At 41.4% G+C, this 12,585-nt stretch overlaps 1 protein-coding gene across 4 annotated transcripts in view; it reads right to left on the reverse strand.

Annotated features, from left to right (window-relative positions):
* Window positions 1–12,585, reverse strand: part of SUCO (SUN domain containing ossification factor) — a 481,248-nt gene that overhangs the window by 307,303 nt on the left and 161,360 nt on the right. For all 4 annotated transcript variants that reach the window (XM_069231978.1, XM_069231976.1, XM_069231977.1 and 1 more), the window contains exon 9: window positions 7,826–7,893. In XM_069231978.1, the coding sequence (XP_069088079.1) occupies window positions 7,826–7,893 (68 nt within the window). The remainder of the gene's footprint in view (window positions 1–7,825; window positions 7,894–12,585) is intronic.

Here is a 12,585-nt window from a genome sequence, read left to right on the forward strand (position 1 = left end):
ATGTAATAAATATTGTATAATGTCCTGTACTGTTGGTTGAAGAGTCAATGTTTTTTGTTTGGGAATAACAAACAAAACGTTTCCATTTTGCTGCATACCACTGTCTAGTGGTAGGTTTGCGTGCCTCTTTTAGGATATCCATACATTCTTGTGATAAATGTAAATATCCAAATTCTATGACGTCAGGAGGCATGTCGCTAGGTTGAGTGATTTGAGATATGGATATCTTATCTGTCCCTTTTTCTGTGTTAGAAGATCTAGTCTGTTTGGAAGTTTTTGATGAGGAACAACTGAGTTCCAAAAGTGTTGTGTACCATGGTTGACATGCCCATGTAGGGGCCACTAGGATCATGTTGAGTGAAGATTGTTTTATCTTCCGTACTAGGAATGGTAAGAGTGGGAGAGTGGGAAAAGCGTAAGCAAATATCCCTGACCGACTCATCCACAGAGCATTGCCTTTGGACTGAGGGTATGGGTACCTGGAGGCGAAGTCTTGGCATTTTTTGTTTTGTTTACGAACAGATCTATTTGAGGTGTTACCCATTTTGCGAAGTACTCCTGAAGCACTTGTGGGTGGAGTTCCCACTTGTGTGTTTGTTGATGTGTCTTGCTTAGCAGGTCTGCTAACTGGTTGCCTGTGTCCGGGAAATATTGTGCCACTATGTGAATATAATGACGAATCGCCCATTTCTACAGTGATTGTGTTAACTGGGAAAGTTGTTGAGATTGTGTCCCCCCCATTGATTTTAAAGACAATACATGGGCGTCATATTGTCTGTACGTATCAAAACTGTTTTGTATTGCAATTGTCGAAGGAATGCTTTCAGTGCCAAGAATATTGCTTGCAGTTCGAGGTAATTGATTTGAAGGGACCAGTGAGTTTCGTCCCATATTCCCTGAACTGTTAGGTTGAGGAGATGAGCTCCTCACCTTTTGTTTGAGGCATCTGTTGTGAGAGAAATGTGAGGCAAAGGGTCCACAATGGGCCGCCCTTAAGAGGTTTGTGGTATTCCACCAATTTAGAGAGAGATAAGTCTGGCAGTCCAACAACACTAGATATTCCATTTGACCCTGTGCCTGAGACCACTGACGAGAGAGACGCTGTTGAAGATGACGCATATGAAGTCTGGCATGAGGCACTACGGCAATACAAGATGCCATCATACCCAACAGTTTCATCACAGTTCTTACTGTGTATGTCTGGTTCTGTTTTAATGTTGCAATTAATGTCTGAAAAGCTTGGATCCTGCTTTGGTTGGGAAATGCTCTTCCTAATTGTGTATTTAGGATAGCTCCTAAGTATGGTTGTGTTTGCAGAGGTTGAAGGTGGGACTTGAGGTAGTTTATGGTGAATCCTAGAGAATGTAGGTGGTGTATTGTAGTTTGAGTATCTTTTTGACACTGATGGAATGAATTGGCTTTGCTGAGCCAATCGTCCAGATAAGGGAAAACGTGAATTTGTTTTCTTCCGAGTTGTGCTGCCACCACTGCAAGGCATTTTGTGAATACTCTGGGAGCAGTTGTGACTCCGAAGAATTGGTACAACAAATCTTAGGTATTTTCTGTGTGCAGGATGAATGGGAATGTGAAAGTAAGTGTCCTTTAGATCAAGGGTCGTCATGAAGTATCCTGTTTGTAATAGAGGAACAACATCCTAAAGAGTGACCATGTGAAAACGTTCCGATAGAATGTAGTGTTTTAAGGGTCTGAGATCTAATATTGGTCTGGGAGATTCATCTTTTTTGAGAATTAGAAAATACAGGGAGTAAACTGCTGTCCCTTGGTATCGTAATGGTACCGATTCTACAGCCCCTTTTAGGAGAAGAGAATTTACTTATTCTTTGAGAAGGGTTAGATGATCTTGTGAGAGTTTGTGTGCGCGAGGGGGGATATTTGGTGGAGAGGAAATGAGCTCCAGACAATAACCATTTTGGATAATTTGAAGTACCCATTGATCTGTGGTATTTGCGTCGATTGGGGGTAAAAGAGTTGTAACCTTCCCCCTACAAGAAAGATGTGGTTAAATGTTGCATTTGTTGAGTCATTGTTTAGAGTCTGAAGAGGAACCTCTAGAAGAAGATGGTTTTCCTCTTACTTTGTTATTTTTTCCTCTATATGACTCTCTGAAATAACCTCTGGTGTATTGCGAGGTGGGTTTAGTTTGACTTGTGGTTGGTTCTTGGAATGATGACCTGAATCCTCTACTAAACCCTGAACAATGAAAATTACTTCTATGCGTGCTGGCTTGCAAGCTCCCATGGCTCTGGCAGTTTGATTGTCCTTGTTTAATCTTTCAAGTATGGTATTCACTTGCGGACCAGATAAATGCTCCTAATCGAAGGGCATATTTAGAACTGCCCGTTGTACTTCTTGTTTGAAGCCTGAGCATTTAAGCCATGCATGAGGTCTTATGATGATACTTGTATTCATACTACGTGCTGCCATATCAGCAGCATTAAGTGCACACCTAATAGCGTTGTTAGATATTGTTTGCCTCTCATTTACAATTCCTACCCCTCTTTTACGATGGTCCTCTGGTAGGTATTGTAAAAGTTCCTCCATAGCATCCCAGTGAGCTCTGTCATATCTAGAGAGTAGAGCTTAAGCACTGGCAATTTACCAATGATTAGCCACCTGAACTGCAGCATCTAATTTTTTACTTTCTTTGTCAGGAGGAGGTGTCTCTCCTGTTGATTGGCTATTAGCTCTTTTCCATGCAGTACATGCCACAACAGAGTCTGGAGGAATGTGTCTCTTTACATAAAGAGGATCAGTGGGTGCAGCTTTATACTTTTTATCAACTCTAGGAGTGATAATCCTTGCTCTAACAGGCTCTTTAAATATTTAATCTGCATGTCTAATCATTCCTGGTAACATTAAAAGACATTGGCTTTGTGTGTTGCACCAAGGGTGTCATATAAAAGTCTTCCTCAATGGGGTCAGTGTACATATTTACATTGTGATATGCTGCTGCCCTTGCTATCACTTGTTGATATGATGAAGAATCCTCAGGAGGTGAGGGTCTGGCCGGGTAAAAATCCACATCATTGGGTGTAATGGGATCTGGATCATACTCATACCATGGGTCTTGCTCATCTAATGTATCCCCTATATCTTGTGACCTCCTCCCACCCCAAGTGGTGAACTAGGTTGTGTGAATCCTAAATGAGTAGGAGATGTTGGTGGAGTATGTTGTGGAGAGGTAGGTAGAGGTGGAGATGTGGAAGTATGAGAAGAAATTATTTAACAGTCTTCTTAGGAGGTGCAGAGGAACCAAGACTTTTTTCAAAAGTTAATTTCCTCTTTAAATGTGGCAGAGGTGATACTATAATCCGCCCTGTTCCTTGCTGAATCTTAAGTCGGGCTGTCTACCGTCCATAACTTTCAAAATTGGTTTCACCTGTGGTGTAGGGAATGATACAGACTGTCCGGAGTCAGTTTGAGTCTTTTGGAGGTTATTCAGTTCCTAAGCTTTTTTCGGATGGATAATGTTTGGTGCCAAATATTTAGCTGTTTCTTTTTCGGTGTCGAAGAGGTCGGTACCTAAACAGCGTACAGTTTCTGTTTTTTTCGTGCCGAAGTGGAGCTACTGGTGGTCGATGTTGAAGACTTGTCTTAGGCTTTTTTCGGTGTCGAGCTGGTAGGTGGGGCATCCGAATAACTTTCTCGGCTCCGACCTGGCTAGGATGCATTGGCGGACCGGTGACCTCTTCTGTTTTATCCAAAGGGAAAGGGGACTTTTTACTTACAGTTTGTGCTCACTGTAAAGTTTGACTCTCAATGTCCGACTGAACATCAGAGTCTGAATCTTGGACAGAGAAGACCCCCCCTTTTGCTCTACATCTTCTTGTGCATGCTCTTCAACGATGTCTGGTGTATCTTCTGTCTGTCGAGACGCCATTTCCATCCGATGGGCCCTTCGGTCTCTAAGCGTTTTCTTCGATCGAAAAGAATGGCACACTTCACAGATCTGGTCACTGTGGTCTGGTGAAGGACACAAATTACACACCTGGTGTTGGTCGGTGTGTGGAAATTTGGAATGGCATTGAGGGCAGAACTGAAATGGAGTAAGTTCTATCAGGGCTGCATTGTTCGATAGCTCAACACCACGTGGAAGAGGTAGGCCCAATGAGGGCCCGACCGGGCCTTTCTACCCCGAAAGGTCCAAAAAATGTGATTCTGAATGTAGAAAAAGGAAGAGAGTTGAATATTAGAGACTACGTGCCCGGAAACAATACCAACGACATTAGAAAGACGGAAAGAATCCCGTTATAGACTGTTTGGAGCTGAGAACTCAGAGAGAGGAACACACTTCCGAACCTGATGGCGGAGAACAACAATCTAACAAAGGACTCGATGCCCATGTACAGTATCACCAAGAGGCGAGATCACTTGATCCCGTGACTCAAAAACTTTCTTCGAACAAAAACAAGTTTTACTACTTCGAACCAAACACTAGGTGGCAAGCTTATGCACAGCATGTGTATCTACAGCAACACATGCCATTGAACAAATTAAGATCCTAGGGTACAAAACAGCTCCTCAATGCAATTGAGAAACCACATAAACCAGCTTCTTCATCCACTATAGCACAATGGGTCTTTTTCAGTCTTGAAGGAGGCAGGAATCAACACCTCTATCTTTGAGGCACATCAGTCAGAGGTGCTATGACATCAAATGCCTTCTGATTAGGTTGCCACTTAAAGGCCATCCAAAACACAGGAAATTTGTCCTAAGACTCAACTTTTAAAAAATAGATTTTTTTTAAACCTGTGGTGGGGTATCATCGTTGGTGGTTAATAAGCTTTAAACTTGCACAATGTGAGCCCTTGGTCCTGACATAGAACGTACAATTTTCAAGCTAATGTGAAGAAAGTTTCAATTCTAATAAGGGAGTGGAGGCAACCAACAGTAAACCACAACAAAAAATACAGTTACCTGACCAGGGCTACTGAACCAGTTTTATCTTTATTGACTCCATTATAATGAACGCCTTTGATATTCTGAGTTCAAAGTGACATGATTCATTGACATTAGAGATATCACGGTTGGAAACTTACAATAGTACGCAGTTTACAGGGTTAGAATATAAACAAGACTACGTAGAAGGACATCCATTTGCCAAATGTTACGCACAAAGAAATAATAAACACTTTTCCTTGTACGCTGTTTTACAATGAGATCTCGGATTGTGGCTGGTGTGCTTTTGATTCCTTTTCAGGACACACGGGATATCTAGTCCCAAAGACATTGTGACTGGAATATAGTTCTTGATGGGTGGCTGGGCAAATGAATGGAGAAATGTTTACTATAACCCTCACATCTGTGTTCTTAAAAGAATTTAAACTTTCTTCATGTTAGCTAGGAATTTTCATATTCAGTGACGCTATTCAATACACTTTTTGTACTGAACGTATAGAACGGAGTTGAATTGTCCAAGACTATAATGCAGTGCTGAAAAACAGTTGTATTGGGAATCCACTACAACATCATAGAGTCTTTTACTTGACATCAGTTTTTCCTGCACATACCTGAGTTGAGCTGAAATGTAGCAGCCAATTCATGACAAAATTAAAACAATATTTCAAAAACAAAAAAATGTATAAAAATAGAGGGTTTTGAGATCTAATTACAAAGTGTGCTATCATATTAGAAAATCGGATTTTCTTTTCCTTCAAATTTGATAGCAATGTACAGGGTATTCCAGGCAAAGTGCAAAGCTCAAAAGTGTAAATCAGAGCTTGAAATAAATGCAAAATACAAATTTTTAAAATCTAACATCAGTTCAAAGTTCTTGAAATTCAAAATCATATTACTCCTTACATAAATAACTCACTAGAATCACATTGCTTTAAATCAACACATCGTGCTCTGGGAAACAGCATTCTTCCTTACTAAGGGATTTACTGGAGCAGATATAAAGAAACAGACTACTTTTATGTCAACTGTGTTTGCGGTAAGCATTTGCTATGTATCTGATAGTCAAGATCTGAAATGGTGAACGACCTGCAAGCCTTTTCCTGTGGCCGTGGCTAATAAAGATACTAGATCAAGTAGTGAGCCAAAGGGGCTCTCTTAATTGCCCCCACAAGCGATGGAACACTATTTTGACCATTTGGTTAATGGTTATACATTCCAAGGTTGCATCACTTAAAACAAATGTAAATTGTTTAGGAAATACTTCAAAGAAATACAAACCATCACTATTACTTGACCAAATCCATCACAAATTTCTAAAACGACAAAGACTTGGTACACTGTGTCGTCAAACCTCCTCTGACTATTCAGAAGTCAATGCTAAGGGGTGACGGATGCCTAGGATATGTCTATACTAGAACACACATCCTAGTAAGAGCTGGATCAGTCATAGTTGCTGTTGTTGTGGCACACCTTAATCTTTCCAAACAATCTAGATGGGCCCAGGTACCCTACACGTTCTCATATCCTAATCCTTTGAAGGGTTAATGACTGTTTGCCTGGCCTGGCACGTACAGAATATTTACGGTGAGCAATGCAGACACAAGTGCTAAGGACAGTAAGCAATTTGAGCACGGAAGCTGCTGCTAACAGACATGGCTGTAGTATCAGAAGACTACATCACACAATGCAAGCGCAGTCAGCTCCCCAAGACATTATATAGGGTGACACCTTCCACTCATCCAAAACATAGAGATGATCTAATGGTTCCTAACATTTCAACTGTTGGTGCATGATGCACCATATTATCAATGGCTCATATAAATAACCCTATCTTGCAAGAACTTGTTTTGCAGAAGAGGAGAATGAATAACTCTTGCAGCAGAATATGATTACACTGACTGCCAATACTCTCCACCAGACATTACAGCCTTCAGGCCTGAAGCAGAGCATGCTGGACAATATTGGATCCCTTTGCTTAAGGAACCAGAAACAAAATGCATTTTTTTTTAAATCATATCTTTCTTTTAAGATACACTTATTAAATAGGCTCTTGCATAAGATAGAACAGGAGTGTTTACACACCTCCCTCCAGCTTGCCATGTACACACTATTCATAATTATAAAGCTTCAAGCTTCAGCTCCAGGAATAAGTATAAGCTCCCCCTCGACTGGATTAAGTTGCCATTGTTGGAGGTAAGGCCAGTCTTTGGTCCTAGAACTTAATGTTTAGTCCTTTGAGTATTTAACTGCACTTAATGATGGAGTAGCTCAAAATAAGTAGTTCCCTGCAGATTCTAACAAACACCACAGATGGAAGGTAAGTTCTGGTTTTCACAAGTCTAAAACATGTCTTGAGTTGAGTTTTTGTTTTTTGTTTTAACTAACAAAGAAAGGCAGCCAGATTCTGCAAGTTACATGGAAAATCACTCAACAGTGTTGAAGAACAACCATAAGCAATTTCACACTTCCAGCAAGTTGACTCATCACTGACAACTTGCGCACTTCAAAGAGGACAATGGCATCAAGGGTTATACTAAAAAAAGAAGAAAAAAACAAATGGTGCTCCCAGAGCTGAAGTTAAAGCAAGCAGATTAATTCTATCACTTTTACTACCTGAAGGACCATAGAGGAAGAGAAAGATAACCAGATATGAATCTCAAATGGGAATGGAAACCCTGAAACAAAATCTAGGATACTGACTGAAGCTCATTCAAGTGCCCAACATATAATTCATACTTTGTCAAGGAGAAACTATGCAATGACAAGTTTTACTCCTCCGGATACCACACAAACAAAGCATCACTCAAAGATGTGCAGCTGTGAAAAATACCAACACAGAAGAATCATTGTTATGGCTAAATAACTTTCCATAAGAGCAGAGTTTGGAAGCGGAGAAGCACCTTACCAAATTTTAGTGCTGCATGGATTTAGCATGTAGAGATCCATGTTCTCTATCAGGATGGCAGATGTGCTCTGGGAAAGGAATTAAAATGCTCATGATACAAACATTACGTGTATGACATTCACTACAACATGATATTTCAATTTAACTCTTACACAGTCAAACATTAAAGTCTCAGCACGTCTAGGAATTGTGAAAGAAATGATGCAAATTAGAGGATCACAAGGTAATTAGTAAACACTTGCAACAACCCATTTCAAATGCACTTACAAAGAGAAAGCTTTTCACCCAAAAATATAGTTTGATTTGCTAATAGCAGCCCACTATCAAATTAGATTTTTAAAAATCTTAAATAAAATAACTACAATTGATGAGTGAAGATGGCACAACAGAACGTCTGAACTAGTGCAGGCAGCTGAACCCCTATTTCTGAATGTACTACACAGGAGTTACTTTGTCTTTTTTAGGAGCGGCCTCTCTCAAATAACCAGGTCAACTCCAGGTAACTGAAGTGACAATCCCTCTGTTCCAGCACTCTGGTATCCTGACAGTCCAGAGGCTGAGAGGTGCTCCACTCCCAGAATGAGACATCTATGATAATGGTCACCTGCAGTTGAGGGTCCAAAACTAGCCTGCCCCATGACAAATGTCTTTCATTCCACCATTTGCGATTGTGCTGAATCCTGGGCTCAACCAACACTAGAACTTCCCATTGACCTGCCCCTGAAGACCATTGCTGCACTAGACACTTCTGTAGCAGGTGCATATGCAATCTTTACTGCAGCATTATAGCTATACATGGAGCATCACACCTAGTCGTTTCATTACTTTTCTCACTATTAGAAGACATGGTGCCTTGAAAAGTCTGAAAAAGACGTAGCAGCCTTTGGAATGCCATCACCTTACTTTGGTTTGGGTAGGTCCTGCTTGAGATTAATATAGCTCTCAGAAACTGTTGGATTTGTTGTGAGTCAAGATGGGTTTTTTTGGCACTGACTGTGAATCCTAACTTGTGTAAAAGTGGAAACTGCTTTGTGGGTGAGTGTTAGGCACTACTGTCAGCTGCTGGTTTTTATCAGACAGTCAGCCAGGTATGGCAAGACAAAAATAACACTGCAGGGCATATGCGCTGCCACCACCGCCAGATATCTGGCAAACACCTTCATAGTTGTTGTGATCCTGAAGGGAAGTACTTTGAATTAGCAGTGTTATCCACTTCCCGCAAAATACAGGTAGTAGTGATGCTCCAGATATTCGTGGATCTGGAAGTAGGCATTCTTGAGGTCAAGGGTCGCCGTGTAGGTTCGTGTACTGAGCAGTGGTATAACATCCAGCAAGGGTGTCTTCTTGAAATGCTCCCTTAGGATGTACCATTTCAGTGGGCTGAGGTCGAGAATAGGCCGCAGTGTACCGTCTTTTTTGGGAATGAGGCAGTATGTGGACTAAACGCCTTGACCCTGTAGGTGTTAGGGCACCAGCTCGATGGCACTTTTGGTTAAAAGATATACTTTCTCTCACAACAGTTGCTGCTGTTCCTGATCGATTGGGTGCTGTCGAGTGGCATCTTTGGTTGCATGGTACGTATTGTATGGATGATGAACAAGACCTACTTGTTTAAGGTCTTTTCCTCCCGCTGTGGAAGGAGTAACCTGATTCTTTCCCCGAGGTGTGTGATCAGAGGCGATGGATAGCAAGTCACTGGGGTGCCGTTTCCAGAATCACCTTGATTTTTATAAATTCTTAGACATCCAAGATGAGCAAAATCCACAGGAGGGTTCCAGAGATATTGATTGAGTAAAACATAAATATCAGCTTTTTAGTCCAAAGCACTAACAAGCACTGGCAACCTTAATGTTTAGAAACTTTTGGAAAGTTTGAAAAAGTTTTGTTCGGCTACTCTTGCCTCTGCTGGATGACCAGTTTTGACAGGGAGAAGGTTAGGTGGGCAGGGGACAGGGGGTGTAATGCCCTGATGCTGGGGGTGCATGATACTGAAAGTTATTGTGTGTGTTGTGCGGTCGGGTGGTATCCTTGTGGTTATTCCTTGATCCATGGGTGAGATTGGGAGAATGTGGCCAACTCTGGCCATACGGGGTCGGTGTCCCTTGAAGTCATCTTTGAGACAGCAGAAGACATGCTGGACTTCCAATCTCTATACACAGCAGGTTCAGCAGTATCCTTTGGAGAAGGCCGGTGTCTGTCTTTGGCGACCAATCTAGACTTAGGCAATACTCACAAGTACAACTTTTGGTGACTGAGGATCAGTCTCTTGGGTTGCCTGGCGGCTGCTAGCGGTGTTTCGAATAATGGGGCGAATGACTTGCCAGAATGGGCTACTTCAGCTTTGATGGCCCTGGTGCTGGCTGCAGGGGGACAGTCGAATAACCCTTGGAATCACTTCTTTGGTCTGGGCACTCAGGAGTGACTTTTCCACAAGCCTGGAGCCACAGGCACAGTCCTCTTTTCGCTAGCCCAAGGTACAGTAGGTGCAGTCCAGCTGTCTATGCACACACTCTTTGCCATGTCAAGGGATCAGAAGGCAATCCTTTTTCAATCTTTTGCTCTAGTTCTGTAATGATCTGAGGTTCAGGGTGCCAAAGATTCAATATTTAGTCCCAGAAATTGCCCTGGGGATTATGTGGTCACTACCAAGATTCCTCCCACTCTGTGATGACTTCCTGCTATGTGTGGCATAAAGTAATCTCCAAGTGCGCTAATCTTGCACTCTCAAGATGCTGAAACCCTTCTTTGGATGTTAGGAGCTTGGTATACCTCTGTAGAGGTGTGGCTACCTGCGGCTACACATTCACAGGAAAACCAGTTTGACCACTGGTTTCCCCTTTCTGTTCCTGCCGTCATCCTGTCTACCTAAACAAAGAAGAAGCCCTACATGAGTGTGATTGCTATTTGCCCACCAAAGGCAGCTTCCTCCATTGAAGCTCACCTTTTGGGCCAACACCCTGTGTGGCTTCCTGCAATAGGGAGGGTACCACCTTCCTCTGTAGCAGGAATTTATTTACTGTTCCTGAGCATGGAAGTCATGCACATTACTCCCCAGGAGGGCAGAAGGCTGTCTGGTGGCCAGCAACTGGGCAAGGCCACTGAACAAACTGGAACACAGAGTGACAACTTTCTAAAAGTTGCCATTCTTCAAAAGTAACATTCCATTTTTCTTCGACATCAAGTCTAGTTTAGAGCCAAACAATAATTGGATACCTTGAAGTATCTATATAAGTAGTCTTATTCAGAAGTTAGCTGCACTGAGAGGTAAGACCGTAGCTCTGTGACAGCCAATGGGACTGCTGACTTTTCCACAGTAAAAGCCACAATTTGAGAGTTTTGCTGTTAGGGCACATTAGAAGTATATGTCCCACTGAATAACATTCAGCTCCCTGCCTTAGTGATCTAAAGGCCTTCCTTAGGGGAGGCTTACATTTATTGTTAAGGGAAGTGGCGGCTTTGCCCAAATAGCTAGGAACGGTTACAGGGTGTAATATTGGAGACAACCATTTACTTTAGTAATCTACATGCCTTTGATCAATTATGACACAATTGGGCTACGATATGTATGAGGAACTGTTTGCGTATTACTGAGCACTAGATGACCCATTCCAAGACAGCGAGAGGGTCTTTATGTGGCTAGTAAATGGAGAATACAAGATTGACAAAGACTGGCATGGTGTTTTTTAATATGTTGTTGTACACATACATATGTACAGTTGTAGTTTATTCAAATGATTATAATCATGTGTGCGCAATGCTCAGGGGCCCTTTTGATCATTAGTATTTAAAAGGAACACAAGCCTGATATTGTCTATTTGAAAATGGAGGAACTTTACATTTGGTTGGAATGTCAGTTGAAATGCCGGTTGTTTTTTGCCACAAGCAGATTTTATGTATTGACGGACCTGGGATATTTTGGAATATTTTTATTTGGATAAATAAATATGTGAAACATCCATTTTTTGTAATATGGGTTTGCGTTATAGTTCGAGCTCTAATTCAAATATTAATTTATTTTGCATTTGTTGTTTCTATGGTTACTTTTTATAATGCCTTTGTGAACTCTTTACTTTCCAAATCACTGCAAAATACTATATTTATATTGAATATTTGTATACCATAATTGTTGCATTTTCAACAACTTTATTTATAGGGGACTGCTGAGATTATTTGATAATTTCTGAAAATATATACAAGAATAGATTAAATATGTCATCGGACATGCGTTTCGGTGGATTATAATTAGATGAGAAATGACATATATAGATGTTGCTGACATTAGGGGATATCAGCTAAGTACATAGGGGTGTAGCCTCAAAGTGTTGTTTTTGAAAAATGAGAGTCAATGACATATGGAACTTATAATATTATGGAATGTGAGTGCCTAGTGGTAAGGAATGATTGAGATCCAGGTGTAAATAAAGTCTTAAGTCATGGGTAATGGCAAACACTTCTCTGGGGCCCACAAAATACTGTGTTATGCCCGAGGGCTGCAACGATGCTAGCAGGGCAAAGATCGGAGTGATGAAAGGTGGGCATAGGGCGGGGGTCTTAAAACTGGGCGGATTCCTCCTGCCAAAAAAGCATTATGCCGATGACAAGGCTTTGTCTGAAGAAGAAAAAATGAGCAGCAGTTAAACGCTCTGTAATGAGCCATAAGAAAACAAGTTACTTACCTGTAACTACAGTTATCCAGTATTGGTATCTTTCATAAATTCACATGCTTGAATCATCCCAGTCGTCAAAGTGGGAGTCCCACT

The sequence above is a fragment of the Pleurodeles waltl genome, chromosome 4_2 (genome assembly GCF_031143425.1).
Source record: "Pleurodeles waltl isolate 20211129_DDA chromosome 4_2, aPleWal1.hap1.20221129, whole genome shotgun sequence".
Lineage (NCBI taxonomy): Eukaryota > Metazoa > Chordata > Amphibia > Caudata > Salamandridae > Pleurodeles > Pleurodeles waltl.